This window comes from Rattus norvegicus, chromosome 3, assembly GCF_036323735.1.
Source record: "Rattus norvegicus strain BN/NHsdMcwi chromosome 3, GRCr8, whole genome shotgun sequence".
Classification (NCBI taxonomy): domain Eukaryota; kingdom Metazoa; phylum Chordata; class Mammalia; order Rodentia; family Muridae; genus Rattus; species Rattus norvegicus.
The window spans coordinates 39718133-39737134 of NC_086021.1; the positions used below are offsets into that span (position 1 = coordinate 39718133).

Genomic DNA, 19002 nt, shown 5'->3' on the forward strand with positions numbered 1-19002 from the left:
CACGTGGTGGCTCACAACCATATGTAATGGGATCTGATGCCCTCTTCTGGTGTCTGAAGACAGCTGCAGTGTACTTATATATAATAAATAAATCTTAAAAAGGAAAAAGAGAGACTTCTCTCCCTGGCCTCCCTCGGCATAGCCCAGGGCAGAACAGAATGTGCTTGGCCCTGCACCAAGCAGACCTGGGTGTATATTCTGCCGTTTGCTCATATAAACAGACTGGGCACGGATCTCTTGGTCAGTCTTGCTTCGGACATTTACTGTGGGGCATGGAGCCAAGGGCAGATGCCTAACTTTCACAGAGGCTCAATAAAGTGCTGAGTGACACTGTCCCTGCTCTGTACTGAGGTCTCATGTCTTGCTCTGCCAGTCTCCACAGCTGGCTCTGTCCCCCGATGTCACTTTAGTGCTTCCTTGCTGTGTTCCACTCTTCAGATGTTAGACCAGAGGAGATCATGCACTCAGTCCCTAAGGAGGATTTACCCACTCTATTCACCATCTCACCCCTAAATACACCTCCACACACAGCCAGAGGGGCTTTCTCATCTGCAAATCTACGGATCTGGTTTTTTGGTTTTTTTTTTTTGGGCACTATGGTATGTGTCTCGGGCCAGTTCATGTCACTTTGCTCTCATATCCTGTGCTCTAGATGGAGATGGCTGCCAGCAGTCTCCTCCCCAGTCCCAACACCCTGGTGCCACCTCAGCTCTATCCTGATAGCCACTCTCCCACACCCCAGCCTCAGCTAGAGACTCCTTCCTCCCAGCTGAAGCCTCCCCCCTTCTTCCTCCCTTACCTTTACCTCTGCCCTTCCTACTGAGTCTCACAATAGATCAAGGCTCCGGGAGGGACAGCCCCTACAGGGGAGGAACCACTGCATTGTTTGCCCAGGACTCAGCGGGGGTCTGTGGCACTGAAGTCAAGCCTGAGGAAATGTTTGAGGGGGGAATGGAAGAATCATTCCTGCCAGTACTTATCAGATTCTAGACTGTCGCAGGCACCATGTGTGGAACATGAGGATCCTATAAGAAACAGGAGTGAGTGAGATACACACACGGTCGGTCCTTGCACTAGTGAGTTGAATTTAAAGTCTGCTGGGGAAAGAGAAAATTCAACAAACAATAACAGTAAAGTGGACACATGCTGTGGAAGGGAAGCCCTGAGAAAGAGCATCTAAGGCAGTCAGGTAAGTCTCCTTTGGAAAGTGAGGTTTTAGCTGACACCAGAAGATGGAGGAGGTGTGGGCCAGAGGAAAGAGCAACACACTCTAAAAATAGCAACGCACCAGGAATCAAGACCAGGAATCAAGACCCGAGCTGGTTCCATTATCCAGAGCACAGCAGGAAGCGGGCAAGAGGCCAAAACTGTGGAAAAGACCGTGCGCCACACTCACCCAGGAGCCTCCATGTTTTTAACACACATTGCCCTCCTGTCCCCTGCTGCATTTCAGCGCCTAGTATGGGCTCACTGTCCGTGCGTCTCTTCTCGACATGCAGTTTCTGTGCAGCCTTTTTGGTAACATTTGGAATTTTCTTGGTTTAGTTTGGAGGAGGGGTCTCCCCAAATTTCCTAGGCTGGTCTTAAATTCTAGGCTCAACTGATCCTCTGCCTCGGCATCCAGAATAGCTGGGTCTCTGGGCTCAGGCCAGAAAGGTCAGCTTACAATATTTTGTGTTTTAACTCTACAGCGTGTGGTTTACGAGCAAAGCTATTATGTAGTATTGACGTGCTGTCATAATAAGATGATTTTGTTGTTTTAAACTAACATCGAGAAACATTCCATCTTGGTAAGCAAACGGGTGGTTTTCCACTTGGGGGAGTCGATATTTGTAAGGAGGCTTTTCTGGCAGAGGGCAATCAAGTATCTTATTCTAACAGGCAAGTTTGACAAGTTTGACAAGCAGGAGACCCCGCCGATCTAACAGCAGCCTGTTTTTCTAAACACAGATCTGCTTTTCAGGTGAGAGGTGGCTTGGGGCCACACTGGAAATTCATCGGAAATCCCTTCTAGAATCAGCGCAGTAGTTACATTTGAGATTTTATATTGCAACTCAATCATCCTCTGTTTACTTCTGAATTCCAAGTTCGAATCAACAAGTGCTCCGTTGTGATACAGCAGGGTATTATTAATAACCAACATCAACCTTTTAATAGTGGATGACTCTAACAAACTGGCCAATAAATAGTATAGTTTTCTGTAAGACAACTGTGGTCCTGCTTTAAAGACCTTGGGGAACAGCTGATATTCAACCCATATTTCCTTAGTGATAATAATGGCCTCCCAGGCCACGGGGTTTAAGCTGCCTGTCTATTCTTTATTTCCCCTCACTTTCTAGACACGTTCTGCTCGCTCTGACGGAACACTATTGCATAGACTCCGCGCCTCGGTCCTCGGTGGCCATATGAGGCTTGTTAAACTGTCACATGGCAGGGACCATTTGCCTCTCCCATTGGTCCCCAGACGCAGAACACCTTAGGAGTAGGGAGTTTTCTGAGCCATAACAGCCATTAGTGGAACAGCTTTGCAGAGTGCCGAGAGACTCGTAAGGTTTAGTTGTCTCTCAGAAATGTCATAAAAATTCAGGAAGACGGTAAGGCTCTGTGTGAGCTCTCTCAGACAGCCTGGGATCCCTGATAAAAGGACAAGTGCACAAGCTGAAGAGAACTGTGATCGTGGAACAGCAGCTGTGGGGGATGGGAAGCCGTCAGAACTCTCAAACAGCCGGCTCTTTATTTCTGGCCGGAGCTTGGCCATGACAGAGACAGGCATGAGCATGCTGCCTAGATCTCTCTACGTCATCTGCCTTTAGAGAAAAAGCATCATTCTGAAGGTAGTCCTTGAAGCTGCACCAGATACACGAGGGTTCAAGCCTGCCATCGCCTCCAACACCTCTGCCCCAGGCACCTGCAGATGCGTAGGACAAACTCCGCTCCACTGAATGGCTAGCAGTCCAGGGAAACAGTCTCAGTCCATACTCTTCTCACCAGTCACCATCCCATGCCAGTGTCTTAACCCTGACAGCCCACAATAGCATCCTAGCCCACTTCTCTGCCTGGAGTCTTCCCTGTAATCCATTCTCCACGGCCAACAGTCAACTGAGTCTTGTTCCTGTACACTTAGGCAATGGCCTGGCCATGTACTCTGGCTTCTGAATGCCTATCGGCATGGTAAGAACCAGAACAGACACTCCCATACAAGCCAGGACCCCTGAAATGCTGACTTTAATGGGTGAACTAGAGGAAACCCTGTTTTGTCATGGCTTTGGTGAAAGCAAGGAGAAGTAAGAGTGAAAAGTTTCCCTCAGGATGCCTACCATAGCATTTCCTGCAGAAGAGGCTAGAGACAAGATTCATACTGTGTCTAGAGTTTAAAAAGTACAACAAAGACAAACACAGTCAAATGCACATATATGCATACACACACAATTAGTATTAAATGTTGTGGTTCACAGAAGCCTCTACAGGGCCACACAAAATGAAAATTCTCATTTTTGAATCACACCGCAAAGAACAGCCAGAGATTTAAATCCTAAGCACAGATACACATCCAACAAGACTTGAGACCTCAGTTCCAAGTCCAAAAGAGAAAAGGGAGACTGGATGAGAGAGAATATTGCAAGAGAAATGGGCAAGAACTTTCTAGAATTGATAGGATGGCGACCCTCAGAAAATGGGATCCTCCCCAAATCCTCAGCAGAACAAAAAGGAAACCCCCTTTCCTGGAGGGGGGCTTCAGCGACTCGGGAGACACCTGGAACAAACAGAGACTTTTAAAGTACCCAAAGGAAAAGCTCACCCAGCCAGCAAAAGGAAAAAGACTGCTGACTCATCTCAACAGCAAAAGCGTGAGAAAAGGCACATCTTCCAAGGAACAGGATCATGTGACCAACAAGACAGAGCCGTGTGAATTGTATGCACCGCAACACTATCCCCCAAGGATTAGGGAAAATAAAGGTAATTTTTGGTACAATAAAACCTGATAGAATTTATTACTAATAACACCTCATTAAATTAATCAAAGTAGGGACTGGAGAGACGGCTCAGCGCTTAAGAGCACTGACTGCTCTTCCAGAGGTCCTGAGTTCAATTCTCAGCAACCACATGGTGGCTCACAACCATCTGTAATGAGATCTGATGCCCTCTTCTGGTGTGTCTGAAGACAGCCTCAGTGTACTCATATATAATAAATAAATAAATCTTTAAAAAAATCAAAATAAAATAATTAAAGAAAATGGTAACTGTGGGTAAATTCAAAAGACACCAAGGCTCAATAAAATAATATCCAACTTTTGAAGTTGTAGAAAGGATAAAATAACAAAACATCGGCTACAAAGGCATGTACAAATATGGCCTGAGTGAAGACTCCCCCTAAAGTCACTAGTTGCTGAGAGGGTAATGGGACAAGCAAGAAGGCTCAGTGGTTAGTGGTGCTTGTTGCCAAACTTAATGCCATGAGCTCGAGCCCTAGGACCCATGTGGTAGGAGAGAACAGGCTCCTGTTAGTTGTCCTCTGACCTCCACACGTGCGTCATAGCGTGTGCACAGCCACGGGCATACATGCAAGCAAACGGTCAGAGAGTGGTGGCACACACTTTTTATTACCTGGGAGGCAAGGGCAGGTGAGAATCTCTGGAGTTCAAGGCAGCCTGGTCTACACAGTGTGTTCCAGAACAGCCAGGGCTACACAGAGAGATGGACAGTCAAAGCTACACAAAGAAACCTTGTCTCAAAATAAGAACGACAACAACAGTAACAATAACAATGATAAATAAAGGAGCTGGAGAGATGGCTTAGCAATTAAAAGCAGGAACTGATGTAACAGAGTACCTACCAGAGCTCTGCTTCCAATACCCACATCAGACATCTAACAAATGCCTCTCACTCCAACTCCAGGTGACCCGTCACCCTTTCTAGCTGCAGTGGGCAGAAACCCACACACAAATACAGACACATAATTAAAAGCAGGAACAGTAACCTAGCCAACTGCCCGGGGCTGGTGAGGTGATAGGTTCAGAAGAGAGCTGATTACCACCACTTTATTAGACCTGCATGATTCTTAAAGTGTTCTAAAACCTACCCTACACCCATAGATAAATGGCACCCCTCATCATAGAAGCTTCTCTTTACAGAAAAGGGAGACCATTACAGAAGACCACAAAGGTCAACAGACCATGGGGAACGCGGCCTCAGTGGATATACCTACACCACAACTTCTATACCTGAGGCTCAGGGAATACAGCAGGGGGGTGTGGGGGGTAGAAAGATTGTAGGAGATAGAGGACCCGGAAGTCTGCTGTAAAACTTTGTTTGTTTTTATGTCTGTGGCTGTGCACATGCTCTGATGCTCTGCCTCCTAGAAATGACAGGGGAGCTGTATACATGATATCACAACCGTATGACCTAAACAGTGACAGCATCAATACTAACACAGAAGAGGGGAATCTCACAGGGGCCCAGCCCTAGACAAAGAATTACAGGTAACTACTGACTGCTGAGAGGGGGAGAATTAGCCTCTCCCAGGGAAGAGTCCCAACTGGTTAACCAATACAGCGTGGTCAGCCCTGGAATCCTCTAAGCCCTGAAATTGCACAAGCAACAAAAATGACTCAGTAGGCTATATTTGTGTATTTATACTCCCGTGTGTGCATGAGTGTGTGTGTGTGTGTGTGTGTGTGTGTGTGTGTAAATTAATAAAGAAAAAGAGGTCATCTATTTGAGGAGAGGGAAATAGGAGGAGTTGGAAGGAGGGCCATGGGAGAGGTTGGAGGGAGAGATCACGGGAGGGGTTAGAGGCAGGAAAGGAAAGGATGTAAGAGATACAACTGTATTTAAATTCAAACCAATAAATAAATAAAACTTTGGAAATAAGAAAACTAAATCTTTTTAAACATTAAAAAGAGCATTGTGACCCTAGCTTTAAACTAGATAAAATTACATGCATGTCAAATTTTCTAGCATGAAGTTTTATAAGAATAAAAATAGAATGTGTAACTCCCTGTCTAGTGCAGCAAGAAAATGGGGAAAAAAAATAACAAAAGATAGGAAACCCACAGTTGCTGGGAATAATATTAGCATAACTCCAATAAACGAATACGTCAGACTCGAAACTAAAGCCGTAAACTATATAATGCAGTTCACAATGAATTGAATGCCATGTATGAAATATTGCATTCAATAACTAAAGGACACACGTTTTTCTCAAGTGCTCATGGAATATTTATAAAAGTTACTGTCTTCATTACTTTCCTGTTGGAAATGATGAACTGGCTTTCCCCAGGACAGATGGTACAGCATGGGGGACAAACACCCGTATTCCCCAGCTTCCTCAAGGATGATGGGGTGTGTTCAGATGTCAGAAGCAGGGGTGGGGGTAGGGGAGGGTGGAAATGCCTGCTGGGATTCACTCCTCAACTCCTAAACTGTGGCAGCTCACAAGCCCAGGGAAGCACACATGTCCAAGCAGCTGAGAACACAAGGTACAGAGATGCTCTTTTAACCCTACGGGGCAGAAACACAGCCATGTTCTCTCCAGCCCTAAAAATGGCCTTTGGGTGGGGCACTCTGGGAGCAGTCACAAGGAGGAGGGGGAGGCCCAAAATATAGAAACAGCAAGCGTATGCACCTGTTCACGTCATTGACGTTTGTTATAAAATGTAATTGAGATGTCAGAAATGCATTAGAGAAGCTAAGCCCATCCTCATGTGTTCAAAGTACCAAGTGCTTGGGACTGTATGACAATCTTCACAGCTATGCTCAGTTTTAGCGATGAGGAACCTCTTCAGAGAGGAGAAGCAGCTTGTCTGGGATGCAAAGCCATGTGACAGAGGGAACTGTCAAATCCATCACATGCACGAATACGCGTGCGCATGCACACACACACACACACACACACACACACACTCACTCACTCACAACCCTGGGCTCCATCCCCAGTGCTGTACCGCCACCCCAGGTCTGCCATCTGTCATACCACTAGAGCCCAAATAGAGCAGGTACATGTGGGTCACAAATACCTGTGACACGAAGAATGGTCCTATGTGCTTGGAAAAAGCTTAATCAGCAGGCTGACATTTCTTTTCCCTTCTAGTTAATGAAGTGGATCAAAGACGGAGCACACATACAGACTTCACTGCCCCGTAGAAGGAAGGGAACTCCAATCGAAAACCAGCAGTGTGCCCAGCACTGGGCCGCGGTGATGTCCGCGCCTTCCTCTGTGCCTCTCACAGACACACTTGACGGGGCAAGTGTCATCACAGCTGAAGGAGCAGACACTCAGGGGGTCCGTACAGAGTCCACACTCTAAGCAGCTAATGGCAAGGATTTTAACCCTCAGCCACCTGGTCCTCCTCCTCGAAGCAGACAGTTGAAAGAGACCAATTAGTTTTACAATAATGCTCTTCTTCAGAAATAGATTTCAAGGGGGAAAAAAATGGCAAGGGTAGATTTTTCCATTCAACGTGAGCTGACAGAAAACCAGGATCCAGAACTGCCGGCAAAAACGAAGGTACGGTACACACAGCACGTATTCTGCACCTTTAAAAGCAGCCTCAGGAAATACCACACCTGCTAAAGAAAAACTTAATGTGCAGTAGTTACAGGCCCTGAGCATGAACCCTGGAATTTACTGTCTTGAAGGGGCTCTTTAAGAAGTTAATCTGGATGTCGAAGCTATTACATCTATTGTTCAAAGACCAGCCGCGGTGAATTGTGATTTCTCTGTGATGACAAGTTTAACTAGCAAAGGGGAAATTCTGGTGGAGTAGACGTTAAAATAACATGTCTGCTGAAGGAGAACATTTGATGGAGTGGGGCATAAACTATTCTCAAGTATAATGCTCTTTTCAAAAATATGACATAAATTGTACTATCGTTGAAACTGGAAAGGGAGGGAGCGCGAAAGCACCCTGGTTTTCATTTTGTACTCTGCCTTTTCCCAGAAGGACTCCAGAGAGAGATGCAAATCGCTAGCATTATAACATTCCACAGAGGAGCCACCGGAGAGCCCGGGGATGGCCTCTGTGCCTTGGCGAGGCAGGTCTTGGAAGGAGTGGGTGTTGAGTGTTCATCTGCCAGACGGGGTGTGTCTAAGCATGCTTTCTTTTAAGTGCTGCTCGTAATATGGCTCTCCTGGTTCCGAGTGACTCTGTTGTCATTTGAGAGTTGCAGGTTGGATAGGGAAAAGGAGGGATAGAAAGTGGAGAATTATAAAACACCCGCAAAGGGGGTATTGGAACACTTCTGTCTGTGGTAAGCCTGATTCTCTTGCTTAGATTCTGGGCCTGCTTCATTTCTCCAGCCTTTACCCGGGAGTAATAATGGTGGGGGTGATGGCCTGGTTCCTTGCTTTTTAGCAACGGAATAGCAAAAACAATTGTTTAGGATTGTACGCTGCTGACAGACTCTAGTCCTGGATGGCTCTGCCACTTGTCACCTATGTGGCATTGGGCTAGCCCTGTTCCAATCTCTCTCAAATCTCAATTTTTTCATCTTCATCTTTCCTGATGATGAGAGATAGCATCTGCCTGCGGTTAGTGTGAGAAAGAGATAAAGAACAGGAAGTGTCCCAACCACTTGGTTTTCTTAAATGTTTTACTGCAGTAAACAAGAGTGCCTGCCCCACAAGAGTGCCTGGTGCCCGGGGAAGTCAGAAGAGGGCATCAGGACTCCCTGGAACTGGCATTGCAGTTGTGAGCCACCATGTGGATGCTGGGAATCAAACCCAGGTCCTCTGGAAAACCAGTCAGTTCTCTTTAACTGCTGAGCTAACTCTACAAACCCCGTTCATTCAGTGTGTGTGCGTGCGCGCACATGTGTGTGTGTGTGTGTGTGTGTGTGTGTGTGTGTGTGTGTGTGTGAAGCATGTAGAAAGAAGCATGCTTGTGTGGAAGGCAGAGAATAGCTTACAAGGATCAGTAGTCAGTTCTCATCTTCCACCACGTGGGTCCCAGAAATCACACTCCAGGTCATCAAGCTTGGAGGCAAACTCTTCTACCCACTGGGCCATTATGCCAGCCCTTCAATCCACTCGTTCATTCATTTATTTATTCATTTTTATGTGCATGGGTGTTTTGTCTGCATGTATGTCTGTGCACAGTGCTCAAACAATGCTGACAGGGGCCAGAAGAGAACATTGGATCTACTGGGACTTGAGTTACAGTTGTGAGTCTCCATAAGGATGTTGGGAATTGAACCTGGGTCCTCTGGAACAACAGTCACTGCTCTAAATTACTGAGCCATCTCTCCAGCTCCTCAATCCACTATGCGTTTGCTTGTTTACTTTTGGTGCTGTCTTGGAATTCACTCTGTAGACCAGGCTGACCTTAAACTCAGAGATCTGCCTACCTCTGCCTCCCAAGGACTGGGATTAAAGTCATGTGCCACCATGTTCTGGCCTCAATCCACTCTTAATGAGTACCACTAAATACTTGGTACCATACCTAGCACATACACCTAATAAAAAGTATTTCACATGTTACATGTGTTAAGACAGTCGTGTGCATATGCTGAAGATAGTCAGGGACCTTTCAAAGACACACTGGAGTGTCTGAAAGAGAGTTCCCACTGTAAAAGCTCCAAGGGTGAGGACTATGCAAACCATTGCCAACAAATGTGCTCCCATCTAATCTCCCTGAGGCTGCATTCATGCTATGTCATGTCCATGGAATAGTGGCACCCATACACAACTGCTGTCTCCAAGGAAGGTGGCTCACACACTCACCATCTATTCTCTGTCTTGCGTCTTTTCTCCAAGGTCTCCTTTAATGAAGGCGGCAAACAAACAAAAACATGTAGGAGATGGGAAGAGAATTCTCTAGGGTCTCCAAATGTGAGCAGGAACCATCGACTTCGTCAGTGGTGATTTTCGGACATGTGACTTTCCTTTGCTAGCCTGGAAAATGTTCACATCTACAAGTTTACAGAGCTGCCTACCGTCTGTGAATTTGCTCTTACAGAAACAAATTGAAAACCTCTGTGGACACAGGTGTCCAGAACTGAGAGGCTGAAGGCTTAACCATCAGACTTAACATGAGAGATGTGGGCAAAGGAAGCTGGGTCGACATACAGCCACAAGCTGCCAGGCAGGGCAGACAGGGATACAAACTTCTTGGCATGGTCTTAGCTGGCTCTCTGGGCTGGTTCTTTCTGCATCTTTCTGCCCTCCACGTGCTCCCTGAGCCACCAGCATATCACTCTTGTATCTGGGACCTGCTCCCCACTCCCTGCCTTGTCCCCACTGTGTGGGGTTTCTTTTGCCCACTCAGACCCCAGGCGGGACCGTGGCCATCTGTTTGCAGCTCTGTGCCTCTTCAACAGGAGCTCTTGCGCAACCAGGAGCCTCTTTTCTTCACACCCACCGCCGCAGTTTGCAGGCGAGCTGGGAACTGAAGCCTGGACTCAGGTGGGGTGGGTGTCTATTGCAAATGCTATCTCTGTCTCTAAGTTACTCTATGATCCGGCGTAAGTTAGCCTTCGTGGACTTCAGCTCCCCCATTTATAAAATGGATACAATAATGCACTTCCTGTAGTGGGGTGGTTAGTTCTAAATACTTGTCTGGTATTGAGTAGGAGCTGCAGAAGGGTTCGTTATTTCAGTCATCACTGTGGGTTTTAGATACACGTGGAACTAAAAAGAAACCGAGAAGAGAAGGGAATGTGTACGCCCAGTAGCTGGGCACATTTCTGGATTCAAGGGCTCACTAGCTCACAGCCCCCTGGGAAGTGGACCATGGTGGGAAGGTTCTCCCTATACACCTGCAGAGAGCAGGGGCATTTGGATTGATTGGTAGTCATGACCTTCCTACATTTATGTTTTGTTTTGTTTTGTTTTGTTTTTTTTGAAACAAGGTCTTGCTATGTAGCCCAGCCCAGCCTTGAGCTTGTAATCCTCCTGCCCTGGCCTCCTGAGTCCTGGGATCAGAGGCATGTGCCACCACTCCTGGCTATGACCTCATTCTTTTCTGGGCTACCCACTCACCTCCACCAAAACCAGCCAACAGGATATCCCACAATCTTGAGCAGCACAGCTAAACATTCAAGGACCCCTGACATGAGCCACGCCCATCGACCGGCCCCAAGTTAGAAAGGATCTTGTCAAACACCACTCCCAAAAGGGATGAGAGACAGCCTACGGAAGTTGTGTATTTGTGCTTTGTTAGTTCCAAGTTCATCTATATTACTTCTCATGCATTTGCTTTGTCTTAGAAGCTAAGAGTACAGCGATCAAGGATAAAGTCAGAAGGACTGGAAGGTTTCTGGAGGCTGGTGCTTCCAAATCCTATGCCCTGGTGCATCTGATGACATATGTGTTGTTCTACAAATGTCCCACTGTTCATTTGCTGGGTATCTCTGACAGGGACACCAGCCACACAAGTCATATGACCCCACCTTTAGGAAGGGTGGCATAAGTCACAGTGAAGGCTTTTTGTTGGGAGTCAAAGACACTAGAATGAGCATCTTTACCTACATGTCAACACATTTTACAAGTGATAGAAGGCAGGCCTGGGATGGGAGGGGCGGTCAAGGCAGGGTCCTAGAAACTACGTATTCTGCTGGGCTCACTGATGTAAGGGTTTAACATTGTCAATTTGTGGTTACAGTGGTATGCTGGGAGCCTGGATTTGCTAAACCTACCCTCGTTATTCAGCTGAGCAAACAGGTCTGAAGAAGTCCCTCACTTGTCCACAGTAGTATAGCTAATAGACTGAAGATCCTTGGACTTCTGCAATGGCCTGAAAGGTTTCCCTTCAAGAATGGGCCCAAGTCCTGTGACATGATCTGACCCTGGCTCCCTCCTCTAACCATGCTTGACCCCTCTCTATGATCCAGCCAGCCAGTGCTGCTACAAAGCACTGTATGCCCTCTGCTCTCCCGTACCACTCCCTCTACCAGAGACCCAAAGTCCACATCACTAATAACTTTGGCCAACACTCAAGACTCATTTGGGCTTCACTTCCCCCAGGGAGGTATACTGAAGTTGGCCTCCTCTGCCTCACACAGCACATAGAGACACTCATCACATGATGTGTTCATGCATTCAACAGATATTTATTGAGCAACTTCCATATGCCAGACAACTTCGAGTACAGCAGTAACAAAACAAAATGCCTGCCCTTGAAGAGCTTACATTCTGGTGAACAAAACAGACCATAAACAAATACAACACAATGTCAGGTAGAGAGGTTCATGCTATGAAGCAAACAGCGAGGGCTGGAGATGCTGGGAGCATCACCTGGGAGACCTCTCTCAGGATGTGCTATCTGATCAGCCGTCTCAAGAGGTGACAGAGAAAGCCATGCACATAGCTAGCTGGGAGAGGAGCATTTAAGGCAGCAGCAGCAGCAGCAGCAATGATCCTGCAGACATCGGGACTACTTACTGCATTTCATTCCCTACTGAACTAGGGACGCTTGAAGACAAGGGGACTTGAAGTGTGACTCCCTAGACCCAGCACAGAACTCGGTATCAACAGAGTGGAAAGTTACAAAATAAGGGACTGAACCTGAGCTGGGTTGGCTGAGCAAAACCAAGTCTGCTCCCTGTCTCTTCTCAGCGCTGAGCTAAGCACAGGCGCTCACTGGCCACCTTAGTTCTTAGGCAGTTTATCCCTGGACTCTCTTCACTAGGTCAGCAGCACTGACGAGTCCGAGTTTACCTTCCTGGCCCGCCTATCTTTGGGCTGGACATGGGACTTTATCTACAGTTTAGACACAGTAGAACCGAGGCTCCCCAGTCCTCCACCTAAGGCCGAGGGGGCTCTGACACCTGGGATTGGTAGACCCCTCCACACTTCACTCTTGTTCCCCTCCAAACCAAACTCTTCCACTGGGACATCAACATACTGATGATGGAGGACCTTCCTGCGGTCATCTCTCCACAGTCTCCGACTTCATTAAACCACTTCTACCACAGCCTCAGCACAAGGCTTGGAACCTGAGCCCTCATGCTGTCTGCGCATGGAGTCTTTAGCGCACCAAATGGCTTCTATGCTGTAAATAAAGTCAGCTGGCTTCATCTACTCGGTCAATGAAAATAGAAACCTCTTGGATTCGTTGGTGCTTTGCCCTGCCCGCCCCCTTAAAGGACTGAACTGAATTCAAGGGTGACTGATTCATCTCCTCAGTCATGCGTTCACCCCCACTTACTGTCACTTGCTACATCCCCTGAATCAGTGTCAGTGGTGGTGGTGGTGGTGGTGGTGGTGGTGGCAAGAAAGGAAGGTGATGAAAGTTAAGTTGTCACTTGCTGAAATCTTGTGCAATCACTAGGCACTAGGCCCCTAATAGGAACGAACTGGCTTCGTTTTACCAAGGTTAACGGGGCCAAAGAAAAGCAGCTTGCTCAAGGTCTCACAGCTAAGTCGAAGAGCGTAGTGAGGCGATGTCGAGTAAACCTGGCCCAAGAGTGGCACTCTAAGCACTAAAGTTTAGTAAACTTTAAATAAACATTAAATACGAGAGTGGAAGGTGGCTCCTGGCCCCGGGGCCAATGGAGAAGACAGACATATAAACCAGGAGTTCGAAGAGGCCAGGGTTGCAGACATAGGGTTGCAGCTGTAGGGGGGCAGGGCAGGGACGAGCTGACCTGACCTGGGAAGTGGCTCCGGGGGCCAGGCCTCGGGACGACCCCCCTGTGCCCCCCCCCCCCCCGCGCCGGAGCCTGCGGGCCTCACCTCCTTCCACCTGAGCTGGCGAAGGCTGATCTTCAGCGCGTCCAGGGAAGTGCGAGCCTTGGAGCTGTCCACGGTGACCGGCCGCACTGAGTCCGCGTTCCGCCGATAGCCCCGGTTCCGGCCCCGGGCCTGCACGAGATGGCTCAGGGCCCGTGCCACCGGCCTCGGCGAGTCCTGGGGCAGCGCGGGCGGCAGCCGGCGGACGACGCGGACATCTCCTTCCTCGGTCGCGCGGCGTCGCGTCGGGGTCAGGGTCGGGCCCACGGCCTTGGGCTGCTCCTCCCGCTCCGGGCGCTCGGGCTCCCCGGCCGCGCCAGCGTCTACACCCAGCTGCTCTCCCTCCTCCGCCTCTAGCGAATCGGCCGCCGCCGTCTCGTCCGTCTCCCACCCGGCCGCTGACTCCTGCTCGAGGCTGCTGCGCCACATGACGCTCAGGGCCGGTGCCGGCGCCACAGCCACCGCCGCCTCCGCCGCCGCTCCGCCGTCCCGGCCCGCGACCAAACTGCCGCCGCCGCTACCGCCGCCGCCGCCGCCACGCGCTCCCCGCCCGAGCCCGTTGCCATGATCTCTCAGGCTCCGGTTGACAGGGATAGTCGCCGCCTCGGGACGGGGCCCGGCAAGGGACAATCGCCTGCCGGGGCCCGGCGACCTCACAAGCGAGCGCGCCCACGTGACCAGGCCTGTCACAGAGGTGGCGGCGGCCATCTTGAAAGAGGGAAGAGAGCCGCTGAGGCCCTGGCGCCCTCAGAAGCCTCAAAGCTCTGAGCTTTCAAGGCCTGGCCAGGAATGGCTGATAGTGAGGTTGAGGGTGAAAGGAGTTGTTGCGTTCCTGTCCGGCTCCCGAGCTTGGAAAGAGAAGGACTTGGAAAGAGCGACATCTTTCTCGAACATGAGACTCAGTTTCCCCAGTCCCACATACACTGGGGTAACTCCAGACCTACTACATTTATTGACTCTTTCTCAGACTGAGGCAGAAGACCACCTTTGTCAGGTTTCAGGTATCTCCCGCGGAATGAAGAAGCCCTTCAGATTCCTAAAAAGTGTAGAGGACAACACTTTTTATTATAATAAAAACCGTATAGCTAGATGCATTAATCAACTCTTTTTATTACTTTATGTGTATGTATATTTTTGCCTACATATATGTATGTGTACCATGTATGCGCCTGATGCCGGAGGAGGCCAGAAGAGAACATCGGATTCCCCGATGGGACCTGCAGTGTGGTGCCAGGAAATGAACAAGCCAGCACTCTTTAACACTGAGCCGTCTCTCCATCCTCATTTAGTCTAATTTGTAATTCACAGTTCAGTAGCACTCAGTACGTTCATATCGTGATGCAACCATCTCTCCCGTTCATCTCAAGAACTTCCAATAGTGAAAGCATATTAATTTTAAGGGTCCTGGAGGAAAATGGCCCCTTCTCCATTCCTCCAAAAGTCTTGTTTCTTTGGATAGGAATTTCAGTGTGTGAATAAGCTGCCTTGAAGCCCACCCATAACTTCAAGGGCACCAGGCCTCCTCTGTAGGAGGCCTGGAAGATTTTCTTCAAGTACCTATACGAAGGGTCTGAGGTGCTTGTTTACAAAGTAGCATCTTGAACCCCCTCTTCCAGAAATTGGAGCTCAGACTCGGGTTGAGCCTATGAGTGTAACTGGTTGGGGGGCGGGGGGATATTAAAAATGCCCTGTTGATTTTAAGGCTACCAAAGTCAAGAACCAGAGTCTTGCCCGAGGCTTTTGGAGCTGTCCATGGTACCTAAAAGAGGTCTTCTCTGCACAACCATTCACTCTCTCTCGGGAGTTGGTTCATGGATATGCTTCCAATATTGAAAGTTCTGGAGATGAACGGTAGGACACCCCAAATCCTGTTCCCCCTGGTGTTTCTGGTTTCAATTGACACCACCCTCATTCATGAATGCTTGAATATTGTCAAGACAACATACCCCACCTCTCTCCTCTCTTAAAGCCAGTCCATCCCTAAAGTCTTGCGACTTTTACATTGAAATATCATTTCCCTTGCCTTCCCTGTTATCTCTCTGTCATGTCAGCCTCTGCCTTTTCTCTGAGCTGTTGCAGCAGCCGCCTCATGGGTATCATACGTCTCTACTACACTTCTGTCTGTCCACACCACAGCTGGGACTGCTCCCTCCAAGTTTAAAGACGTCCCTTATTGCCCAACCTCTCTGGATGAATTTAGAGCATTAGTTGTTTCTTTCTATCCTCACTTCTGGAATCACATCCTCTCTTTGCTTCTGTGACTTTGTACATACTGTCCCCCTCTGCCTGGATGTATCCTTCCTTAGTGTCTGCCTAGGAAACTCAGAGTCATCTTGGTAGCTGTCTTTTTGAGCAGCGTCTCTCAGGACCCCCGGGCAGAAGTAGCTACAGTCTGTACTGATAGTGTACACGATAACTCTCTACCACATCCTGACTGTTATTTCACAGAGAAATCACCCCAGCCTCCTCCATCAGTCTAGGCAAAGGACAAATATGAACTGATTTCTCTCTAGAAAAGACCAGAAAGAGTGATCTACAGAGAGCACTGTGAATGCAGTAACAAATTATTTTACAACTTATCAAATCTGGAAAGAGCACCCCACATAGAGATAGCTGCTAAGTTGTGCATTCATGAGCTCTTCTGCCTCTGGGGGCTTTCTGCATGTCCTTCCAACTCTGCCCACTTCTTCAGCTTTCAGTCTGAGGAGATGGCTCTGGCTGTCAATCGGAAGCAGACCTCACCCTGTGAGTAATTATGGAAGAGAGAAAATCAAGACGAAGCACGAGGCCAAATGAGTCTTCTGAGAATTAAAAGCCAGGCTCTACATCAGGCATAGACTATAAGCTGAATCTTGAGAATGGGGCAAGCAAAGTTAGACAGCGTGGGCATGGCCTCCACCATGGCTAGACCCAGTGAAGAAAGAAGCAAGCGCAGGCTCTGTCCACTGAGACACAGTGTCAGAGGCTCTGTCCACTGAGACACAGTATCAGAGGCTCTGTCCATCAGCTGAGGACACCCCCACCCCTGCTTCAGATGCTCCAGGGGAAGTGCAGGAGCTCACTGAGAGAAAAGATAAGAGATGCACTGCCATGCATGCAAGGAGACAGCATCAACCTTTGGGAGGGAGAAAGCTGACTGGACCAGACGAAACCCAAGCCTGGGAGAAGAAAGAACAGGGCACAAAGAGCCCATTTGAGCTCCATTGTCCGACTTTTGACAGCACAGGAAATACCTCTCACTTCTCTGGAAAAACCCCGGATTAGGAAAATAGACACTGCAGCCCTGTAGGAAGTTCCTCCAAGAGCAGCATCCACTGTGACTGCTGAGAGCAAAGAGCAGGTCAGGGTGAGGGACTGCCTCACAGCTCCAAAGTGGGAGCTTTGCTTGTCTGTCCTCATGTCCTTCTTGCCAGTCTTAGAGCCAGAAATGAGGGCCGCAGTGACCTGGTGCCTAGCCCAGTGCTTGGTAGAGAGGATGCACTTAGTAACTATTGCATGAATAAATGAATGAGTGAGTGAGTGAATGAATGAATGAATGAGTGAATGAATGAATGAAATTCTACATGGTTCAGATATTCCACACTGAGGAAGCAGCTAAGTTAATTTGGCAAACGCTGTCTGTGACAGCTTTAGCCCCAGAGAAAAATGCCAGTGGTGTAACGTCAAGGGAACCGGCAAAAGCAGTATAATTACTGTGTTTAAAAACCGCCCAACATAAAGAGAGCCTGGAAGAATTCAGAGACAAATAAGAACAGCTGTGGTGCTGGAAACACAAGATCTTGCTCGAATTTTTCCTTTCAGTTTTGAAAAACTGTAGCGGCCTTGTGGGCCTTCATGCCCCTGAACCCCCAAATCAATTCTATTTCTGGAGATTGCTTCAAAGAGTCAGAAAGGACGAAGCTTCACATCACAACCTATTACTGGCAAGTCGCAGATCTACGACAAGCCCCGAAGTGGCCGCTGCAGATGCCATACCATCCTGGGGTAGCTCCAGCAGCCACGTTTCACAGATGGTGGAAGGGATCGCTGCTCGGAGAACTCGTTTGCCCAAGTCGGTAACGGCGAAGACAAGATTCTAACTCCGGGTTGGCTCGCAGCACCTGAAGGTGTGTATAGGAGATGCAAGGCCGCTAATTATTGGCTATGAAAAGAATATAATCAGAGAAAAGCCACTGGAAGTTAACATTTCCAAATACTAGTAGTGATTACTCTGTTCTGTGCCCATTAAGTGAGTCGTGTTTCTTCTTTGTTCTCTTCTATGTTTTCTGCAATAAGCATGAAATCCCTTTGCTAACTGGAAAGTCGATTTTTAAATAAAAGCGTCTACTGTTATGTCATTTTTATAGCAGGTTCATTTCTGGAGGGGAAAGTCAGGAAGAAGTTGTCTAGGGGAGAGGTGCTGGGCTTCTTTTGTCAGATTTGTTTCCTGCAACTGTCAAATCTGCCACCAGATGGCGCTCGACTCTCGACTTTTGAAGAGTTAACGGTTGATGGACAGAGAAGGCGGGCACAGTAACCAGGACACTGAGCAGCTCCCACCTGTCTCTGCACAAACGCACACACGATACAAAAGCGCCTCTTCTCAGGAAACCTGACACTGGTTAAAATAAAGTAAATTTTAAACGACATCACGTTTTAAGGACCCAAGCTGTCCACTATCTACTTGATGTGAGAACGAGCAACGCAAAAGTCCACAGTGGTGGGACCTGCTTCACGGCAGAGGCTTGCAAAATGCTATGCAATGTTCTGTAGTGAACGACTCTTCCTATCCCTACGTCCTGTGAGCAGGGGTAAGAGGGAGGCTCCTGAGGAGGGGATGGAGATGAGAGCTGGAAATCCTGGCAGAAACAATGGGGTCAAGAAGTCCCAGGATGTTGAATGGGAATGGAAGAGCAGTGTTGGGGCGGGAGGGGGCGCGGGGGCGTTGCATGGGGAAAGGTAAGGACTGGTGAGGCTTGCAAGGTCAGGCTCCAAACAAGCCCCTCTGCACAGTACTGATGTCACTGAGAAGGTTTTAAGTGAGGCTCCCCCGTAAGGCTTCTTTTTCAGAAGGATGAAGCATGTAGGCAAACGGAAAGTCAGCGCGCATTGTGATGGTTAATTAATGGTCCACTAAGTAGACTCTACTTGATGGCATCCAAAATCAGATCCAGCAGCACCACGAGGCATGCCTCTGGGAACATCTGTAAGGAATTATCTTGATTAGTTTAATTAGAGTGGGGAAGAGCTACACTGAATACAGGCCACACTTTCTACCGGGAAGCTGGAATATAAGGAGGCACCCAGGAAAAGGTTTTGCTTTGCCTGCTTCCTTTCCCACCTTGGTGCATACC

General features: G+C 48.4%; 1 protein-coding gene across 7 annotated transcripts in view; it reads right to left on the bottom strand.

Moving 5' to 3' along the window:
- Nucleotides 1-14761, bottom strand: part of Ttll11 (tubulin tyrosine ligase like11) — a 225180-nt gene extending 210419 nt beyond the window's left edge. For 5 of the 7 annotated variants that reach the window (XM_063284853.1, XM_017592137.3, XM_001071863.8 and 2 more), the window contains exon 1: nucleotides 13673-14761. In XM_063284853.1, coding sequence (XP_063140923.1) covers nucleotides 13673-14377 — 705 coding nt within the window. In that variant the 5' untranslated portion in view covers nucleotides 14378-14761. The remainder of the gene's footprint in view (nucleotides 1-13672) is intronic. The other 2 variants (XM_063284855.1, XM_039106239.2) reach the window with 2 other exon arrangements.
- Between the last annotated feature and the right edge of the window lie 4241 nt (nucleotides 14762-19002).